This window comes from Palaemon carinicauda, chromosome 22 (assembly GCF_036898095.1).
Source record: "Palaemon carinicauda isolate YSFRI2023 chromosome 22, ASM3689809v2, whole genome shotgun sequence".
NCBI lineage: Eukaryota > Metazoa > Arthropoda > Malacostraca > Decapoda > Palaemonidae > Palaemon > Palaemon carinicauda.
The window spans coordinates 13,532,219-13,554,510 of NC_090746.1; the positions used below are offsets into that span (position 1 = coordinate 13,532,219).

The 22,292-nt window shown below is 42.6% G+C and overlaps 1 protein-coding gene across 2 annotated transcripts in view; it reads right to left on the reverse strand.

Moving 5' to 3' along the window:
• The window catches only part of FIG4 (polyphosphoinositide phosphatase FIG4), a 229,237-nt gene that overhangs the window by 41,112 nt on the left and 165,833 nt on the right, over positions 1–22,292 (reverse strand). For both annotated transcript variants that reach the window (XM_068345978.1, XM_068345977.1), the window contains exon 20: positions 12,768–12,947. In XM_068345978.1, coding sequence (XP_068202079.1) covers positions 12,768–12,947 — 180 coding nt within the window. The remainder of the gene's footprint in view (positions 1–12,767; positions 12,948–22,292) is intronic.

The window sequence follows — 22,292 nt, forward strand, 5'->3', positions numbered from 1 at the left end:
AACATCTCTCTTTCTTGCTGCTCTCTCAAATCCTGCCTCACAATTCAGTCTCTCCTAGGTAACACAACTGCTCTACCTATTCCAAGACCTTCCCATCTATCACAAGTTCGGTACTTTATTCTTAATTTTCTCCCACTACATTTAGGATCTTAGGGTACCCAGTATATAAAATCTCCATGCTAATTTTTTAATCCAAAGCAAATCTTGTGTCACCATTTATTACGGTGTTCATTTTTACTACAAATTAGGAAAGGTATGCAATGTACATCATTTCCATGAACTTTCATAGGTATGATAAAGTAAACTCAGGCAGCTGCTTCAAGCTAAAATTCTAATCTTTTCAGGTTTTAGACTGGCTTAAATAATAGCATATTACTACGCTGTAAAATAGCTACAGCGTTGTTATATTCTATTAATGATACTTATAAATATTGTGTTCTTGGATGAAGGTCTTATCATTACATAATGAATTTTATCGGACCAGAGAAGTACCACGGCAGGTTTCTAACAAATTCTTCATCTACTACTTCTTTTTATAACTGAAAAGAATACTGCATAACTTTCTCAATTACAGTAGTATGAAATCTGGGTATGTTTCTCATCTCTAAACTTGTGTATGTATGCCAGGGAAGCTTCTGATCCACTTGATATGTAATGCAGAATAAAACCTTAGCCCAGATTTAGATAAGTATCAATATGAAGACTAAATATAATTTGTTTGAATTTTACAATATCTTTTCAAGCGAACCTGGTAAAACTTAAACCATAAAGCATAATACTACTCTAAAAGGTGATATTCCAGTAAGACACAATCACTTTTCCTGTTTCTGTGCATTTAAAAAAGTTGAAAAGATATTAAGTTTGAATATCATTGAGCTTTCTACTTCTCCATACAACTCTCCAGTTGTTCTTGTGAAAAAAAGTGAGAATAGTTGGAGGTTATGCATAGATTCTAGAGGTTTAAATGATGTGATTATGTTCAATGAAGGATTCATTCCAACTAAGAAAGTGTTTAAAGCACATTTGTTGGCAACATCAACTTTGCTGAAATTGACTCTAGTAAAGGTTATTATCACATACATTTGAAAGAAAATTTTAAGTCCTGCACTGCATTTTCCACTCACCTAGGTTCAATACAATTTATAAGAAACCTTTTGGTGAATCTCTTTTCTTAAGTTAATGATGATTGTGTCATAGGATAGAAAATTTTACTTGTTTTGATAGCATTGTTGTTCATAGTAAGACATTGGATGAACATACGAGCAACCTTAGAGAATTATTTAAGAGGCTGAGAGAGCATGGGCTCATTGCCGGACCCAGCCCAGGAAGTGTTTCAAGTCTACGAAGTACCAAGGTCACTCTCTCGGAAATAACCAAATAAAACCTTTGGAGGACAAAGTTAAGGCTAATGTTTATATACATCTGCCCACTGCAAAGAACCTATAAAAGGTCTCAAAAGCTCATGTCCAGACATGAGCTTTAATAATTTCTTAATAAAATTATTCATTTGTGGCAACTCGGTGACCTCACTGTGTCTTATCTTTTATTTTTACTCTGCCTAATGCTTATTGAAACTTTTAAATCCCTCACTCTCAAATTCGAGCGTATCCTAGCACCCACATGGTTGCAATTAACTGACCTACCTGGTCAACTCCATACTGATGTATGTGTGCTGTATCTTCCACGTTGAATTACTACACTACATACTGTTTTTATATCTAAGCTAATTTTATACTAACAGAACTTGATGTTTTTTATGCTCAATCCAGGAGAGAGAGAGAGAGAGAGAGAGCCTTACCTTACCTTATTGCCTTATTTTTTGTTTGGGTTCCCCCAGGTCCCTCAGTGTGAGGCACCTCGTATATCCACCAGAGAGTTGCTAATGCATCTTCCGGTGTATTTTGCATCTTCCAGTCTTGGATGGTCTGGGATGCATCTTAGGTATTTATCGAGCTGATTCTTAAACACATCTACGCTCACTCCTGATATGTTTCTTAGATGAGCTGGCAGCACATTAAATAGTCGCTGCATTATCGATGCTGGTGCGTAGTGGATTAATGTCCTGTGCGCCTTTCTCAGTTTACCTGGAATGCTTTTTGGCACTATTAATCTACCTCGGCTTGCTCTTTCTGATATTTTAAGCTCCATGATGTTTTCAGCAATTCCTTCTATTTGCTTCCATGCTTGTATTATCATGTAGCGTTCTCTTCTCCTTTCTAGACTGTATAGTTTTAAAAATTGCAGTCTTTCCCAGTAGTCAAGGTCTTTAACTTCTTCTATTCTAGCAGTATAGGACCTTTGTACACTCTCTATTTGCGCAATATCCTTTTGGTAGTGTGGGTACCATATCACATTGCAGTACTCGAGTGTACTACGCACATAAGTTTTGTAAAGCATTATCATGTGTTCAGCTTTTCTTGTTTTAAAGTGTCTGAATAACATTCCCATTTTTGCTTTACATTTAGCCAACAGTGTTGCTATTTGGTCGTTGCATAACATATTCCTATTTAAAATTACACCAAGGTCTTTAATTGCTTCCTTGTTTGTGATTGTCTCATTATTAGGTCCCTTGTATGCATACACCATTCCTTCTCTGTTTCCATAATTTATTGATTCGAATTTATCGGAGTTAAATACCATCCTATTTATCTCCGCCCATTCATATATTTTGTTTAGATCTCTTTGTAGTGAGTTCCTATCTTCATCACAAGTAATTTCTCTACTTATTCTTGTGTCATCGGCGAAACTTCTCACTACGGAGTTTTCAACATCACAGTCTATGTCTGAGATCATAATAACAAATAGCAGTGCAGCTAATACCGTACCTTGGGGCACACCAGATATTACCTGGGCTTCATCTGATTTCTCGTCATTTGCAACCACTATCTGTTTTCTGTTTTGCAGGAATTCTTTTACCCATTTTCCTATCTTTCCCAAAATATTATGCTTTCTCATTTTTTTCTCCAATATGTTATGGTCTACCTTGTCAAAGGCTTTTGCAAAATCTAGATAGATCACATCTGTGTCTTTTTCATTTATCATATTATTGTATATGTTTTCATAGTGTGCTATCAGTTGGGTCTGTGTACTTTTTCCAGGTACGAAACCGTGTTGACCCATATTAAACATATTATTTTTGACCAAATGGTTCATTATTTTCTTTTTTATTACCCTCTCATACACTTTCATAATATGTGATGTTAGACTAACAGGTCTATAATTGCTTGCCTCTAGTCTTGATCCACTTTTGAAGATAGGGGTTATATAAGCTAATTTATGTTTAACATATATCTCGCTCATATCTATACTCTGTCTTAGCAGTATTGCAAGCGGCTTCGCGATAGTGTTTGCAGTTTTTTTTAACAAAATCGCTGGAACTCCATCTGGTCCGGCTGCCGATCCATTTTTAATTTAGTTTATAGCCGTGACAATATCTGCTTCATTAATATCTATATCCGTTAGATATTCGACATTTTCTTCTCTCATTTCTGTTTCATTATTCTCATTCGCAATTCTTGGCGTGAACTCACTCTTATATTTTTCTGCTAATATGTTGCATATTTCCTTTTTTTCATTCGTTAGCCGTCCTTCAATTCTTAGAGGGCCTATTTCTATTCTCCTTTTATTCATCTTTTTTGCATAGGAGTAAAGTACTTTGGGGTTTCTTTTTATATTTTGAAGTGTCCTTTCTTCTAAGTCCCTTTTTTCATTTTGTTTCGACTGTATAATCTTTTGTTCTGCATTTTCTATCTTACATTTTATTTCTCTCATTTTCCACACATTTTTTTCTTTTGCAAGATTTTTCTTCCACTTTCTAATTTTCTGAAATAAGATCTTTCTGTCTCTTGGTATGCACGTCTTTTGTTTATTGTTTTTTTTCGGTACATATTTTTCAACAATTTTCTCCAGTATTTTGTACAGTATGTCCGTATTTACCTGTATATTATCACTTATAAATACATTTTTCCATTCTTTATTCAGTTCTTCATTTATTTCTGACCATTTTATATTCTTACTGTAAAAGTTATATTTTCCATATCCTTCCCAAAGTTTTGTGCTTTTATTAATTCTGTGATCACTTGCTTTGGAATGAACTATCAATTCTATGACATTGTGGTCTGAAATTCCCGTGTTATACACTATTATTTCTTTAACATAATTCACCTCATTCACAAATACTAGATCTAGGACATTTTCCTTTCTTGTTGGAATGTGGTTTATTTGTTGCATATTATGTTCTAATAGCATATCTTGAAGCTTTTCAAATTGCCTCTTATCTTCTGCGCTACTATTACTCTCTTTTTTATATGTATACATACAACCACTTTCTTCTATCCGTTCTTTCCAATCCACGAAAGGAAAGTTAAAATCTCCGGATAGGAGTATATTTCTACATATATCATCTATTTTTTCTATTATTATGTCAAACTCCTTAGTATTTGGGGGTCTGTAAACTACAATATTCACTAGTTTTTCAAATTCAAATTCTACCGCAATCAATTCACATTCTGTGTTGCTGTATTTTTCACAGACTTTTCCTTGATTTATGTCTCTTCCATATATTGCGGTTCCCCCTTGATTCCTATTTTTTCTGTCTGATCTATAAGTTTGGAAACCCTTTATCTGGTCATCACTGCCAGTCTCTTGGGAATACCATGTTTCACTTATATTTAATATATCTATTTTTTCAATTTGGGTTAGTTCTTCTAGGAACTCTATTTTCCTTTTAGAGTTACTCGTGACTAAACCCTGTGCATTCATCACTATTATGGTTTGTGTTTCATTTCCATTATTTAATATTGGTAATAATATGGATTCTCCCATGCTTCCTTCCTGTTCTGATATGATGTTCTTTTCTTCATTTCTCGGAATTCTGCCATTAAAAAATCCAACTTTTCCATAATATTTGAGAGAGAGAGAGAGAGAGAGAGAGAGAGAGAGAGAGAGAGAGAGAGAGAGAGAGAGAGAGAGAGAGAGAGAGAGAGAGAGAGAGAGAGAGAGAGAGAGAGAGAGAGAGAGAGAGAGAGAGAGAGAGGTTATTTCTTTCCACATCTGGGAGAAGCTGTGAGTAGTCTTGGTGGCTGAAGGAAAGAAGTGAAACCACCACTAGATCCCATGTATCTCAATTACTCCATACACGATGGATCTGCCATTTAGTAAAGTTACCATTCCCAATTTGGGGACAAGTATTCCTCTGGCAGCCCCTAATGCAAAGAAAAGCCCACAAAGTCTTTGTCATTGTAATGCATGAAGTAGACTAGTTCAAACTCTCAGGTATTTTTGAGAGCCATTCAGGTCCTAAGTTGATCTTTCAAATTCGTAATGTATCTCTTGCATGATTAAATACTGGCAACTCGGTACCTTTGTTCAAAAAGAGATTTTAAATATTTAACTTAGCCGGTGAATATATAATAGCTGCTACTCAGCGGCTCGACAGAAAACACACTCAAAAACTCGCGAGCGATCGCTATGAAGGTTGCGGGTGTGACCACCAGCGCCAACTATCGGCCAGATACCACTCTTGCATGTAAACAAACCCTTCAATTCTTCTCTGTCGACCTTGACGACAAGACGTATCATTACTCGCTGTAGAACCTGGAGTTTTCTCAACATATTTGGTGAAGTACTTCATTTTGGTTTGAGCTTTCGCAGTACAGGTGTTTTATCTTCAACTTAAATCTTGAACTCGTTTTTGGATAGATTTAATTTTTGATGACTTTGGATTGTTTTTTGGACTTTCCTTGACTTTTAAATGGCCGACCCTTCCCTTAGTACAGAAGTGTGATTAGGCTTTTAGCAATTATCTTATCACGTTATAAATTAATTATAGATTTTCCTCTATATATTTTATATCTCACCCGCCTTTATTAGGCCTCTTCGATTAGCTTTCCATTTATAATAAACATCAAGATAAATTTTAATGATTTGTTTATATGCGACCTTTCCTGAGAGTAGGCGGTCCTAACTTGGAAACCGAAGTTAAACAACGTTGAGCCCTTTCAATCGTAAATAACTTTTACAGAGCTAATGATTTAAAACTTATTAAATGAATATTTTTTAGTAGATATTTTATGAAAGATTTTCTTTGAATAGTCTTCGTACTGTTTCAAAGATGAACTAACGTTTAGTTTATTTATGCTACGAAGTTTGCGCTCTATCGTTACGATAGAGAGAGAGAGTATCACGGTTTCACTTTGCAGAAAGAGTAAATCGATTCTGACGTTTTGTTCATTCTTCTTTCAAAGCTTAAATGTTTTAAATTCTATTTTAAAGGAACTTTTTAATTGAAAAACCTTTCAGTTTTTTCCTTTGGTCAAATAACCTGTTTTTTTTTTGATGAAACGTAAGTGGGCTCTTCTCTTCGGTGCGAAATCAAGAGAGAGAGAGAGAGAGAGATAGAGACGGAGGGAGAGAGAGAGAGATAGAGACGGAGGGAGAGAGAGAGAGAGAGAGATAGAGACGGAGGGAGAGAGAGGAGAGAGAACGTTCCGATCTTTATCTCGTCCCAAGCGAGTAACGTTGTTCTCGAGTTACTCTCGTCCCTAGTCTCTGTACGGGGAGAAAGGATAAAACGTTTTTAGTTTTTTATTCTCGTCCCAAGGCACTGTACGGTGAGAGATTGAAAACGTAGTTTTGAATGAACTAGTGTTTAGTCTCTTCCCCAGCCACTGATCTTTTTATCTTAAAATATGTTTACTGTTTTTTTGCTGGTATTAATGTGCTTACATTATACGACTGATTTCGCAATTATAACCTTTTGATGAGGGTAGAATTGCGTGCTTCAGGTAGAAATCAGTTTTATTCATACCTAATGTGAATTGTTTAAAAAATTCGATTTCAGTGAAATAAGTGCAAAACAGAAAATCGTAGTGATAAAGTGATATTGCGCAAAGTGTTATCAGTGTTGCGACCGAGGGTTCGTCTGTTCGTGCCTGTCGTTCGCCTAGTCCGGGACCTCTTGCAAGCTCCCAAGCCCAGGGGAGAAGTAATGTCGTACGACTTATGGGTTCGAGAGGCCTTGATCAGCGAACAGACGTTCCCTCTATGGTATCAGGCGTATCTCACCAAGATCACCCCTACCATAAGGCGAGAGAGACGATTTTCTCCTCGTCATCCGAAGGCTTTTCGCATAAAAAACCGTGGAACAAGGTTTCGAGGCTCTTTAAGCGAAAGTCAGTCCTTTCAGGACAGGTCCAGCGTCCTGGTTTTAACTATTAGGACAGCTCTGACCCTATGCAGTCATCGGAGGACTGCTTGCCGCCTAAACAAAAGCGTAACACAGACTCCGAGAGTCTTTTTATAGGCAAGGTTTTGCAGTCACAGACGTTACCCTCGTCTCTTACCGCAACCATTCCCGTTGATCCTAAATGGGTTGTACGGCAAGACATGCAGAATAAGCTTGCCTCCCTTATGGAAGACTATTCTGCTGATAAGTCCGTTGAGCCTAGCCGTTTATCTCATCGAGATCCTGGCCTTCAGCCACCCAAACGTTCCTTTGTGCTTACTGTTGACGTTGGCGTAGCCAAGTCACGTCAGTCAGGTTGTTTAGAACCACACTCGATGCGGTCTCGTGTGGTTTTCAGCCGCATTTGGACGTTAGGCCACTTGCCGATGCTCCTGTTGACGTTCAGGACGTTCGCCAACTATCGGAGTTGACTTGTTTTGACGCTGAGCGTCAACCTCCGCATTCTAGAGTTGTTTTGACTGCTCAGACTAGGCGGTCAAAGCAGTCTCGAGTGGACGCTGTGCGTCCTCACGCACCTGTTGTTGTTGACAGTTCACAGACTGTCAAGCAGTTACATGACGTTGCGTCCTGGTCCGCTACTAATGCACCAGTGCGTGTGGACTCTGCTTGTAAAGCATTGCCACCACGGTAGGTCTCTACCTTGCTTGAGACTCGGCTATTGTCGGACAAAGTTCCTTCAGATGAGGAAGTTGCTGTTCCCCCTCCTACTGATATTCCCTTGAGGACTCTGTCAGACGGAGAGGAGCCTAAAGCTGCTTATCCCTCTATGGACTTTAAATAAATCATACTGATTTTTAAGGATCTTTGTCCGGATCTTTTTGTAACTGCTGCTCCTCGTTCGCCTAAACGTCAGAGTTTACACTAGGCCTAGCTACTTCGAAGCCGTTGTTTTATAAGCTAGTGCTCTCTCGCTCTTCTAAGAGAGCTTTACGTTTGCTAGGCGACTGGTTTATCACCAGGAGGAGTTTGGGGGAGACAGCCTTTGCTTTCCCTACTTTTAAGCTGGCTTATAGAGCGAGAGTCTGATATGACACGAGAGAAGTTCTCGGCTTGGGAGTTCCTGCCTCTGCCCAGATAGACTTCTCAAACCTCATAGACTCTCCCTGGCGCCTGGCCATGAGACGCTCCAAGATTTTATGGTCGACTTCAGAGCTATTTTCGAGCGTTTGAAGTTTTGCTGTACAATTATGTCATGCATAAACAAGGCTTTCAGGGATGGCTCCTATGATCTGACAGCCACGTTCTCTGCAGGAACAAGTCCCTCAGGGATGGCTCCAATGATCTGGCAGCCATGTTCACTGCAGGAGTACGTAAGAGGCAAGTGCGCTCAATGTGTTCATTGTCAAGACAAACTTCACGATGAAGTCTACCAGGCTGTCTTGACAGCATTATGGAAGGCGACTGGATGGTCTCTCTCGACCTTCAGGAGGCATACTTCCACATTCCTATACACCCGGATTCCCAACCGTTTCTGAGGTTTGTTTACAGGAATGTGGGGCACCAGTTTCGAGCCCTGTGCTTTGGCCTCAGTCCTGCTCCTCTCGGGTTTACGAGGCTCATGAGGAATGTGGCAAAATCCCTCCATCTATCGGGGATCCGAGCCTCCCTGTACTTGGACGACTGGCTTTTCAGAGCATCGTCCAGTCTTCGCTGTCTGCAGGATCTACATTGGACGTTGAGTCTGGCCAGGGAGTTGGGACTTTTGGTCAACCTAAAAGTCCCAACTGATCCCATCCCAGATCATTCTATATTTGGGGATGGAGATTCGCAGTCCAGTTTTTTTCGGGCTTTTCCGTCTGCCACCGAATAGAACAAGCCCTGCTCGAAGTCCAACTAATGCTGAAAAGAAAACGTTTGTTCAGTCAGGAGTTGGAACAGTCTCGTAGGGACTCTCTCATCCCTGGAGCAGTTTGTCTCACTAGGGAGACTACACCTTCTGCCTCTCCGGTTCCATCTAGCCTCTCACTGGAACTAGGACAAGACGTTAGAGACGGTATCATTCCCAGTCTCCGATCCAGTAAAGGCATGCCTGAAATGGTGGGACGGCAATATCAGTCTGAGAGAGGGACTATCCCTAGCAGTCAAGAACCCAAACCACGTGTTGTTCTCAGACGCGTCGGATTTGGGTTGGGGTGCGACCCTGGACGGTCGGGAATGCTCGGGTCTGTGGACCTCAAGTCAGAAGAGCATGCACATCAATGGCAAGGAGCTATTAGCAGTCCACTTGGCCTTGATGATATTCGAAAGCTTCTTCGAAACTAAGTGGTAGAGGTCAACTCAGACAACACCACAACTTTGGCGTACATCTCCAAGCAAGGAGGCACACACTCCTTCACGCTGCTCGAGATCGCAAGGGACCTTCTCTTATGGTCAAGAAATCGAGGCATCTCCCTGTTGACGAGATTCATCCAGGGGGACTTGAACGTCTTGGCAGACTGTCTCAGTCGGAGGGGTCAGGTGATACACACGGAATGGACCCTCCACAAGGACGTGGGCAAGAGTCTTTGGGCTACTTGGGGTCAACCCACCATAGACCTCTTTGCCTCCTCGTTGACCAAAAGGTTACCAATCTATTGCTCTCCAGTCCTAGATACAGAAGCAATCCACATAAACGCGTTTCTACTGTATTGGTCTCTTCTGGACTTATATGCATTCCCACCATTCAAGATAGTCAACAAGGTACTGCAGAAGTTCGCCTCTCACGAAGGGACAAGGTTAACGTTGGTTGCTACCCTCTGGCCCGCGAGAGAGTGGTTCACCGAGGTACTTCAATGGCTGGTAGACTTTCCAAGAAGTCTTCCTCTAAGGGTAGATCTGTTACGTCAGCCCTACGTAAAGAATGTCCATCAAAGCCTCCCCCGCTCTTCGTCTGACTTCCTTCAGACTATCGAAACTCTCAGGAGCTCGAGGCTTTTCGAAGGAGGCAGCCAGTGCGATTGCAAGAGCGAGGAGAGCTTCTACCATTAGAGTATACCAGTCGAAGTGGGAAGTCTTTTGAGACTGGTGCAAGTCAGCATCTGTGTCCTCGTCCAGTACCTCTGTAGCCCAAATCGCAGATTTTCTTTTACATCTGAGAAAGGTTCGCTCCCTTTCAGCTCCCACGATTAAGGGCTACAGGAGCATGTTGGCTTCGGTCTTTCGACATAGAGGCTTAGATCTTTCCAACAATAAAGATCTCCAAGATCTCCTTAAGTCTTTCGAGACCTCTAAGGAACGTCGTTTGGCAACTCCTGGATGGAACTTAAACGTGGTCATAAGGTTCCTCATGTCAGACAGGTTTGAGCCATTACATTCAGCCTCCCTGAAGGATCTCACCCTTTAGACACTTTTCCTAGTGTGCTTGGCTTCGGCTAAAAGGGTCAGTGAACTTCATGCCTTCAGTAAGAACATCGGTTTTTTCTACAGAAAAAGCCACTTGTTCACTTCAACTTGGTTTCCTGGCCAAAAAATGAACTGCCTTCTCGTCCTTGGCCTAAATCTTTTGATATTCCTTGCTTATCAGAGATCGTAGGCAACGAACTGGAAAGAGTATTATGTCCTGTTAGAGCTCTTAAGTTCTATTTAACTCGTACTAAGTCATTACGAGGTAAATCTGAGGCATTATGGTGCTCAGTTGAGAAACCATCATTGCCTATGTCAAAGAATGCTTTGTCATATTTTATCAGATTTTTTAATACGAGAAGCTCATTCTCACTTGAATGAGAAAGACCGATGGTTGCTTAAGGTTAAGACGCACGAAGTTAGAACTATAGCAAACTCCGTGGCCTTCAAGCAAAATAAATCTCTGCAAAGTATTATGGACGCGACTTTTTGGAGAAGCAAGTCAGTGTTCGCGTCATTTTACTTAAAAGATGTCCAGACTCTTTACGAGGACTGCTACACACTGGGTCCATTCGTTGCAGCGAGTGCAGTAGTGGGTGAGGGTTCTACCACTACATTACCCTAATTCCAATATCCTTTTTAATCTGTCTCTTGAAATGTTTTTTAATATTGTTTTTTGGGATGTACGGAAGGCTAAGAAGCCTTTCGCATCCTTGTTGATTTGGCGGGTGGTCAAAGTCATTTCTTGAGAGCGCCCAGATTAGGGGTTTGATGAGGTCCTGTTAGTATGGGTTGCAACCCTTTATACTTCAGCTCCTGGGAGTCTTTCAGCATCCTAAGAGGATCGCTGGGCTTCGTGAGGAAGACAGACTTACAAGGCAGAGTAATCGTCTAAGTCAACTTCCTTACCAGGTACCTATATATTTTGGTTTTGTTATATTGATAACTGTCAAAAACTCTTAGCTTATACGCTGTAAACTTAATTAACTCTGGTCTCTACCCACCGCCTTGGGTGTGAATCAGCTATTATATATTCACCGGCTAAGTTAAATATTTAAAAATGATATTTTAATTATAAAATAAATTTTTGAATATACTTACCCGGTGAATATATAAATTAAAGGCCCTCCCTTCCTCCCCAATAGAGACGCAGCGGGACGAGAAGAATTGAAGGGTTTGTTTACATTCAAGAGTGGTATCTGGCCGATAGTTGGCGCTGGTGGTCACACCCGCAACCTTCATAGCGATCGCTCGCGAGTTTTTGAGTGTGTTTTCTGTCGAGCCGCTGAGTAGCAGCTATTATATATTCACCGGGTAAGTATATTCAAAAATTTATTTTATAATTAAAATATCATATTAACAAAATGCAACCAGGTGGCTCCTTGTCAAAAGATAATTATAATATCTATATAGTCGTCCCTCCTTATCCCCAGATTCACCAACTGCAGATTCCCTTATAAATGGTTGACCATTTGGCACCAATTTAGAAAATTATATAAGGATGCTAACTTATAAAAGGTAAAAAAAAAGAAAAAATTAAATAGGGAAAAAATAGAGACAGGACTCCCCGACAAGAATTACTATTCGTTCTCCAAGAGTCAAAGGAAAGTACCCTATCTCACCTTGAGACTTCAAGGAAGTTTAATACATAACATATCTTATAGTGTGATGCTAATGTGCACCAACGGTGTATGACATGATTCAGCTAATTATGATGTCAAAAGTGTTTAGTTTCAGTTCCAGTTTCTTCAGAATAGATGCGGTACAGAACGTCAGCCGGGCAAGCCCCCTCCCCCCACCCCCACCTCTGGTGACCAAGCACAGCAGCGGCCTCCCCAGTAAACAGCTTAAACTCAGAGTCCTGGGCGGGGATCGATCTACCACCATGCAAAAGCGAGGCAAACACGTTACCACTGTACAAGCCAGGAGCACCTGTGTCAACCTAGCCACCTATGCACCATTTCTTGTTCTTATGACAGAAAATTTACAGTACCTGGAAAAGTGCAGATGCACAATCTGGCTATGTCAGAGCAATAGGTTTGGATTGGGAAAATTTGCCAAAAATATTACATTCTTATTTTGCTTACTGATATGTCATGATGGTTCACACTAAAATGTATCTGAATGTTTGTCAGCTATTCTCAATATATTTTAGGCGCAAGAAAATGATGAATGTGATCATTTGAAAACAGTTACCCACCTTTTATATGTAGCATTGTCAGTCCTTGATGGTTCATGTAAATAATCTCCATAGGTATCTGTCATAGGAGGGAAAAATGACACCAAGGACAAGGTGGGAGCTGTGCTGTCCTCTTCTTCATCACTGACAGTACTTGCAATGGATAATTCGTCTTCATCACTGGCTTCGCTTTCAGTAGAACTAAATGAAATTTAAAAGTTAATAATATGTTAAACAAAATGACTAGTATCAAAAAATACACTTATGTAGTACTGTGAAGCTAATGCAGAATGACATTTCAAGTATTATTATTATCAAAATGAGGGAGATTATCCAGCCTTATTAGCTAAATTTGACTCTTTTAGAGCTGGCCCAAAAAATTTAGGGGGAAAAACTGTAAAATATCAAATAAACTAGAGATTAAAATTTCTTATAAATAAAAATCAAAATTCTATTTTCTGGGCTCGAACCTGTGCCGCCCAGTGAATAAGCTCCATTTAGCACTTATTCCTAGGTAATTTACTGCTAAATATACCAGAGAAAAAATGTAAAGGAGTGCTAGGTTAACTAGCTCGCTCACCTATTGGTGTCGGTATAAAATTGGGCGTATATTCCAGAGGTCCCGCACTATTTAGATTAATCCACGACAGAGAACCCAAATAGAGGAGAGCCGTTCAACCTCACTCGGTACTACTAACAATGCATCCGCTCAGAACCCAACTCCTTTTAGCACGACGAGTAAAGTAACCCGCATTTTTGTGGTGCTCTCGAATTTTGGTTATTTTCTAGTGAATTATGGCTTCTTCGTCGGTTTCCCAGGAGACACCGTCTAAGTTAAGTACCAAACTGGGTTTTACTGTGTTTTGAGCAACCTAGATCGTTTAATATTTATATTATAGGAGTTTATTCTCTTTGTTCATACCGATCTTGCTTGATTTCACTACAGTTGGTACTCCTGTTTTTGAGAGCTTTTAATTTTCACTTGCGGTGTTACTATGTGTATTATTTTTATTATCAAATATTATTTGTTATTGTGAATATTCATTATTTAGCGTTTAGAATCCTCGTGGTTCAATTTTTGGGCCGATATCATTTACGTATCGCTATGGCTGCCGACCTTCGTGCTAAGGCGGCAATGTTATTTTAGCCATCAGGTGTGTCTTTTGTGATTTAATTATTTATGTTGCATGCCTTGCCCAAAAATTTTCTATGTGTTTATTCATATATTTAACGCTATTATTATTATTATAATGAATATTTGTACCATTACTCCGTTTGATCTGTCTGGTTGGGGATCGTCAGTTGGTAGCCCTGCTGCCTCGTATCACGTGATCCTCCCCCACGCTCCCCCTCTAGCTAGGTGGGAGGCTAGGCTTCTCCCCCCTCCACTTGGGACCGTTGCCTTCCCTCCTTTTAGAGGGGGTAGTTAAGTGTTTATGGACTTTGTCCTCCGGGTGGCCCGGCGGTTTCGTCTCTGTCTAGTCTGGTTGGCCACCGGTCAACAGAGTTGGATCCCGGTGCACCCTATTTTATATTCACTTTTCATTCTGGCTTATGTTATACGAAACCCTCCGGGTTCGATTGGCAGTTCTTAGCTACAGTTCCGCCCCCCTATTATTTTATAACATTTCCTATGATGATTATATATGACAGATCACTACCCCGGAGTCCCTAAAGGAATTGGTATTGAATATACCTTTATTTCCCGGCCCGGGGTCTACCCCGCCCCGGGAAATCAGACACCATGTGTCTTAATTCCTTGTTATTGCATCCTTTTTTATGCTCCCGGCTTGACCGGAATGGATGGCTATACTTTAGTTTCAAGTTAGACTTATGTTTAGGCCCGGGACCTCCGGTCCCGCCCCTATGTAAGAATATTACAGTTAAGCTCTAACCTTGCGTTAGACCTATGTTAGGCCCGGGTCCTCCGGACCCGCCCCTACTTGAAAAAAAAAAAAAAATAATAATAATAAGTACAGTTAAGCTCTAATCTTGTGTTAGACCTATGTTAGGCCCGGGTCCTCCGGACCCGCCCCTACTTAAAGAATAGTACAGTTAAGCTCTATTCTTGTGTTAGACCTATGTTAGGCCCGGGTCCTCCGGACCCGCCCCTACTTAAAGAATAGTACAGTTAAGCTCTAATCTGGTGTTAGACCTATGTTAGGCCCGGGTCCTCCGGACCCGCCCCTATTTAAGAGAATTACAGTTTCTCATATACTATTCTTTTTATAGATGGTGCATTGTCTGACGCCGGCCTGTGCAGCTGTTCTGCACCAGCCTTGTGGCCACTCCGTCTGCCGATCTCACGCCCCTTGTGGGGTTCAACTGGAAGACGTTGTGGTATGGCACCCGGATAACTGTGTGATTTGCTTCGACCTCATCACTACCCTTGGATCTGACTCGGTGAGTCCCGTTGGCTATATTGCCTTCTTATTTTATTTACTATTAGTAAGATATATATGGTCTTGAAGGACCATTGGGAGTCTCCCTTTTATAATTCCCACTATTATTTCAGGCATCCCCGGAGCAAAAGTCTGCGGCTCGGGCCACACTGAAGGTGTGGGTTGGTGGGTTTGCCCGGAATGTGAAGTCTAAGCGGCCGTACGTCCTATCTGAGGACTACTGCACCATGGTTTACCTCAACGCCAAGTCTTCAGCTGCTGTGGCTAGGCATGTGGCAGCTCCCATCATTGCCCACATTGATGCCACTATAACGGGTCTCATCGACCCAGAGCAAGATCCATCGGACGCCCCCGGAGGTCTGGAGGATAATGTTGCCTCCATGAACCTGGACGTCGAACCAATGTTGCTAGACGAGCCGGATACAGGTAGGGTGGTAAGTGAGGCAGGTGTGTCCGGCGCTGAGATTCCTATCCTCAGCCCCGCTCTTTCTTCTTCTTCTGATCGCTCTTCTTTTCTTGGATTTTCTGGGGACCGTGATTCGTCTCAACGTTCATACCCGGTTCCCCCTAAGGATAAGTCTACTTCAAGGACCTTACCCAAAGCCCGCAAGCCTCACAAGACTTCTCATGGCTCTAAACATTGTACGAACCCGTCTTCAAAGACCTCTGGTTCCTCCTCTAAGTCTCACGACCCGGGAGTTCCTTCCGCCCCTCCTGCTGCTAGCCCGGGCCTTTCCGAATCAGCCATGCTTCGCATCGTGTCGGAGATGCAGGCAAAGTTGGTTTCGGAGATGCAGTCGAGGATGGACTCGATGTTCTCTAACTTCGGTCAGAGAATTGGGGCTTTAGAGCAAGGAGCTCCGGAGAGAGTCCAAAGCTCTCTCATCCCGGATGCCTCTAAGCTCCCGCCGTTTGCCAAGAACAACCCCTGGCGGATGGCTCTTCATTCCCCGTTCTCAGACGGAATGTTGACTCTGGAGGGCCTTGGCACTCGTCCTCTAGAGGACTTTGAATTCTTTCCTCCTGGTCTGGCATTTCCATTTCATGGTTATGCCAGACTTACCGAGGAAGCTTTAGTTCGATTAGACAAGGTCCCCAAAGAGACGGTCATCTTCCCGAAGGAGCAAGCCCAATCTGTTTGGGCCAGATTTTTGAATGACATCGGCTGCACTAACACCATGCTGACGCCTTATAAAAGCTCCTTTACGATGTTCTTAATGGACAAGAACACCTTGACTCCATGCGTCAATAAGGTGGCAGAGCTTGCCTTTCAATATGCTCTGGAGGAGAAGCCCTTGCCTCCCATCCGAGAGGTGGATCCAATCTCCCTCCTTCTTCCCTCAGGTATTGAGTGTTGGGACAACGTCCATACCACCTTTACCTCCGGCAAGCTTGCAGCAGACTGTGCCTCAGTCTTGTTTAGTGAGAAGCTTCCCCGTCTCCCGGAATCCCTCATTAAACAGGAATATGATTCCCGCCTACGTGTGGGCCGTACTCTAAACCTGGCCACATCCACGGAGTCGATAGCCTTGACTTACGATACGGAGAGTATTTTTAAGTCTCTCAACAAGGCTACGTTACAGTCTTTATATTATGACTTATATGACTTCGCTACTGCTAAACGCAGATGTCGCAAGCATGTCCTAGCTGAGGCGACGATTAGGCATGAACCTAATAAACTCATCCGGTCCTCCTGTTGGGGTTCAAATCTCTTCCCCGAGGATCTCGTAGAGGAAGTCTTGGCGGAGGCCACTAGGGTTAATCAGAGCCTTAAAGCCCGTTGGGGTTTGACCCCTAAACGCAAGTATGACCCCGCAAATTATCAAGCCCGGGGTAGGAAGAAGCTTAGACCATATACCTCCACCCAGTTCAGGCAACAACAGAGTGCTTCATCCAACTTCCGGCTGCCTCTTCCTCCATCTTCTGTTGTCCCTGCACAACCTTCCACCTCTCGGGCTCCTTCGGATGACTATGTCACCGTTCTGCTACCTAAGAGCCAGCTTTCTGGTGCCTCCGCCACTTCCCCTGCCTTTAACCAGTCTTACGAGGCTCATAGCTCTTCCCAGAGTTATGGTAGAGGTAGAGGCTACCACCGTGGCTCTAACCAGAACAAAGGCAGGGGAAGAGCCTTTCGCAGAGGAAAGAACTTCCGAGGCGGACGTGGAGGCAACTCCTCAAACCAATACTGAGGTGCAGCAGGTAGGGGGGAGGCTCTATGCCTTCCGCAACAAATGGAGGTTCAGTCCCTGGGCGTTCAGTATCATCTCCAAGGGACTGGGGTGGAGTTAGATTCAAGGACCTCCTCCTCCGAACAAATTTCGTCAACATTCCACTCCGGACCTGGTCGAATTTGTCCAGGATCTTTTACAAAAGAACGCCATACAAGAAACGAAACATCTGAAGTTTCAAGGTCGGCTGTTCAGTGTCCCGAAGAAGGATTCAGACAAGAGAAGAGTGATTCTAGATCTATCCCTTCTCAACTTGTCCATTCAATGCGACAAGTTTCGAATGCTTACCGTCTCGCAGGTGCGGACCTTACTTCCCCGTGGGGCCGTCACCACCTCTATCGATCTTACAGACGCCTACTATCACATCCCGATAGCGAGACACTTCCGTCCGTACCTAGGCTTTCGCTTAGGGGACAAAAGTTACTCCTTCAAGGTGATGCCTTTCGGGCTCAACATCGCCCCAAGGATCTTCACAAAGCTAGCAGAAGTCGCTGTTCAGGAACTCAGGAATCAAGGGATTCAAGTAGTAGCCTATCTGGACGACTGGCTCATTTGGTCAGACACCTCCCAAAATTGCCTAAAAGCCACTCACAAAGTCATCCATTATCTTCAGTCTCTAGGCTTCCAGATCAACTTCAAGAAGTCCCGTCTTCTTCCAAAATCGAAGTTCCAATGGCTCGGCCTGCAATGGGATCTTATATCTCATACTCTGTGTCTTCCCAGACCCAAGAGGTTAGAGATTGCAAGGAACACCAAACGCTTTCTCAAAGACAAAGTAAGTTCCAGACGACTCCAAGAGAAGATTCTGGGGTCCCTTCAGTTTGCCTCAGTGACGGATCTTCTTCTGAAGGCAAAATTGAAAGATATCAATCGTGTCTGGCGTTCGAGGGCGAACCGGAAGCTCCGGGACAGGAAAGTCCGCCTTCCTCCCATTCTACGGGAAAGACTTCTTCCTTGGACAAGAGCAAACAGTCTGTCAAAGTCAGTTCCCCTTCGATTTCCGCCTCCGGAATTAATCATTCACACAGACGCATCCTTATCAGGTTGGGGCGGCTATTCTCAGCTCAAGAAAGTTCAAGGTCTTTGGACTCCCTTGTTCCGCCATTTTCACATCAATGTGCTAGAGGCCATGGCAGTTCTTCTAACCCTGAAACGTCTCGCTCTTCCCAAGAAACAACACCTTCGTCTGGTCCTCGACAGCGAAGTGGTGGTCCGCTGCCTCAACAGAGGCGGGTCAAAGTCAGGGCCTCTGAAGCATGTTCTAGTAGCCATATTCTCCCTAGCAGCCTCGAACCGTTGGCATCTTTCAGCTGTCCACCTGGCGGGAGTCCGGAATGTAGTGGCAGACGCCCTGTCCCGGACCTCCCCTCTAGAATCGGAATGGTCACTCGATCTAAAGTCATTTCGGTGGATTCTCTCTCAGGTTCCCGGTCTCCAAGTGGACCTCTTCGCCACGGAATCCAACCACAAATTGAGAGTATATGTGGCTCCCAATCTAGACCCTCAGGCTTACGCCACAGACGCCATGTCACAGAATTGGGACAACTGGGAAAAGATTTATCTCTTTCCCCCGGTGAATCTTTTACTGAAAGTTCTAGACAAACTGAGATCCTTCAAGGGACAAGTAGCCTTGGTCGCACCCAACTGGCCCAAGAGCAACTGGTATCCTCTCCTGCGGGAGTTGAGACTATACCCTCACCCGATACCCAATCCGGTTCTGTCTCAGATAGTACAAACACGCGTTGTGTACGCTTTCTCAAACATTCAGAGCGCCCTAACTTTATGGACTTTATGAAGTTTGCGGCTATGCATGGTGCCAATATTGATCCTCAAAACACCTTGTTCCTAGAATCGGATAAACGGGATTCCACCATCCGCCAGTATGACTCTGCAGTTAAAAAGTTGGCAAAATTTTTAATAGACTCAGACGTGAACTGTATGAACTTGAACCTTACAGTCACTTTCTTTAGATCTTTATTAGAATCAGGTCTGGCAGCCAATACTATCACCACTATTAAATCGGCTCTGAAAAAGATCTTCCTAGTGGGTTTTAACATAGACTTAACCGACTCTTTGTTAGCTTCAATTCCGAAAGCTTGTGCCAGACTGAAACCGGTTACTCGTCCTACCCCGGTGACCTGGTTCCTTAATGACGTACTCAAATTGGCTTCTGATACCATTAACAGTTCTTGTGATTACATGCCCCTTCTCAGGAAAACACTTTTCCTAGTGAGCTTGGCTTCCGGGGCAAGAATTTCTGAATTGGCAGCCTTGTCGAGAGACCCGGGTCATATTGACTTTCTGCCTTCAGGAGAGGTCCTTCTTTCTCCTAACAAATTCTTTTTGGCTAAGAATGAAGACCCTCAAAACAGATGGACCTCCTGGAAAATTATTCCCCTCACGCAAGATCCGTCGCTGTGCCCTGTCACTACTCTTAGGTCTTATTTATCCCGGACCTCCTCTAACTCCTCGGGGCCTCTATTCGTTAGAGAACAAGGCGGTACCATTACTATTAAAGGGATCAGGCAACAAATTTTGTATTTTATTAAACAAGCTAACCCTGACTCTTTTCCTCTTGCACATGATATCAGGGCGGTTGCCACCTCGGTGAACTTCTTTCACCACATGAATTTTACAGACCTTTCCAGGTATACAGGGTGGAAATCACCGTCAGTGTTCAAGACACTACCTTAAACATTTGGAAGCCCTAAAATTTTCTACAGTAGCCGCAGGGAGCGTAGTTACTCCCAAGTAACTCACAGGTTAATGCCTTGACTCTTTATCTCCCTCTTACCTGCCTCATTTATACCCTATTGTATTCGTTGGTCTCGCACCTGAATACTGTTATTATATTTGTAAATTTTATGCTCCTGAGTATCTGTATATATTATCACTCACGGCTTTATTATACCTACCTTATTGGATTTATGTTCATATTTAAGATACCCTTATAATTGTTTTTTGGTACTCATCTCTGATTAAAGCATCCTGTATTTCCCTTACGCTTATGTTTTTTCCTTTATTTTGCAAGTTTGGTGACATTTTTCTCTTATATAGATTCACTGGGCGGCACAGGTTCGAGCCCAGAAAAGGGATTTTGACGTAGGAAAAATCTATTTCTGGGCGAAGGACCTGTGCCGCCCAGTGAACCCTCCCAGCTCCTCTCCCTTGGAGTCCCCAAACTTTGGGTGCTAAGGAGTTGGGTTCTGAGCGGATGCATTGTTAGTAGTACCGAGTGAGGTTGAACGGCTCTCCTCTATTGGGGTTCTCTGTCGTGGATTAATCTAAATAGTGCGGGACCTCTGGAATATACGCCCAATTTTATACCGACACCAATAGGTGAGCGAGCTAGTTAACCTAGCACTCCTTTACATTTTTTCTCTGGTATATTTAGCAGTAAATTACCTAGGAATAAGTGCTAAATGGAGCTTATTCACTGGGCGGCACAGGTCCTTCGCCCAGAAATAGATTTTTCCTACGTCAAAATCCCTTTATTAAAGCTCTGCTTCTTAAAAATATTAAAATTTAAAAAACAGAAACTCCCAAAATTCGATAAAATGTCAGACATAGTTTTCTGACCAAAGCATAAAGTTCTTCAGTCTTTTAAAGACCTTGTATTCTCAAAAATACATATCTAATGATTAAAACCATCTCACAATCACTATCTCAAGAGGTGTGCATACTAAATAACCCATGGATCTATTGTATGACCCGGTACGCAATTTTGTTAACATCAGTTCTTTTGTAATTCTGTTCTGATGATTCCCATGGGGGAATAATTGGTTCAAATTCTTTTTCAATTTATTGTTTTCTGATTCATTATTTCACATAATATGTCCTTTTAAGACTATGGGGGTCGATGTGGTAACGTTCCTGACGACTGGTGAATGCCAAACTGGGGTTCGAGTCCAACTCAACCTCGCTAGTTCATTTGGTCGCTGTAATCTCACCATCGTTGTGAACTAAGGATGGGGGGTGGGTTTTGGGGAACCTAGAGGCCTATCTTCTGAGTCATCAGCAGCCATTCCCTTGACCTCACATATATATACATATATATACATATATATATATATATATATATATATATATATATATATATATATATACATATATATATATATATATATACCAAGGCACTTCCCCCAATTTTGGGGGGTCGCTGACATCAAACAAATGAAACAAAAAAGGGGACCTCTCCTCTCTACGTTCCTCCCAGCCTGACAAGGGACTCAACTGAGTTCGGCTGGTACTGCTAGGGTGGCACAGCCCACCCTCCCACATTATCCATCACAGATGAAGCTTCATAATGCTGAATTCCCTACTGCTGCTACCTCCGTGGTCATCCAAAGCAACGGAGGAAGCAGCAAGGCCTACCGGAACTGCGTCACAATCGCTCGCCATTCATTCCTATTTCTAGCACGCTCTCTTGCTTCTCTCACATAAATCCTCCTATCACCCAGAGCTTCTTTCACTCCATCCATCGACCCAAACCTTGGCCTTCCTCTTGTACTTCTCCCATTACCTCTTGCATTCATCACCTTCTTTAGCAGACAGACATTTTCCATACTCTCAACATGGCCAAACCACCTCAACACATTCATATCCACTCTAGCTGCTAACTCATTTCTTACACCCGTTCTCACCCTCACTACTTCGTTCCTAACCCTATCTACTCGAGATACACCAGCCATACTCCTTAGACACTTCATCTCAAACACATTCAATTTTTGTCTCTCCGTCACTTTCATTCCCCACAACTCCGATCCACGCATCACAGTTGGTACAATCACTTTCTCATACAGAACTCTCTTTACATTCATGCCCAACCCTCTATTTTTTACTACTCCCTTAACTGCCTCCAACACTTTGCATCCTTCATTCACTCGCTGACGTACATCTGCTTCCACTCCACCATT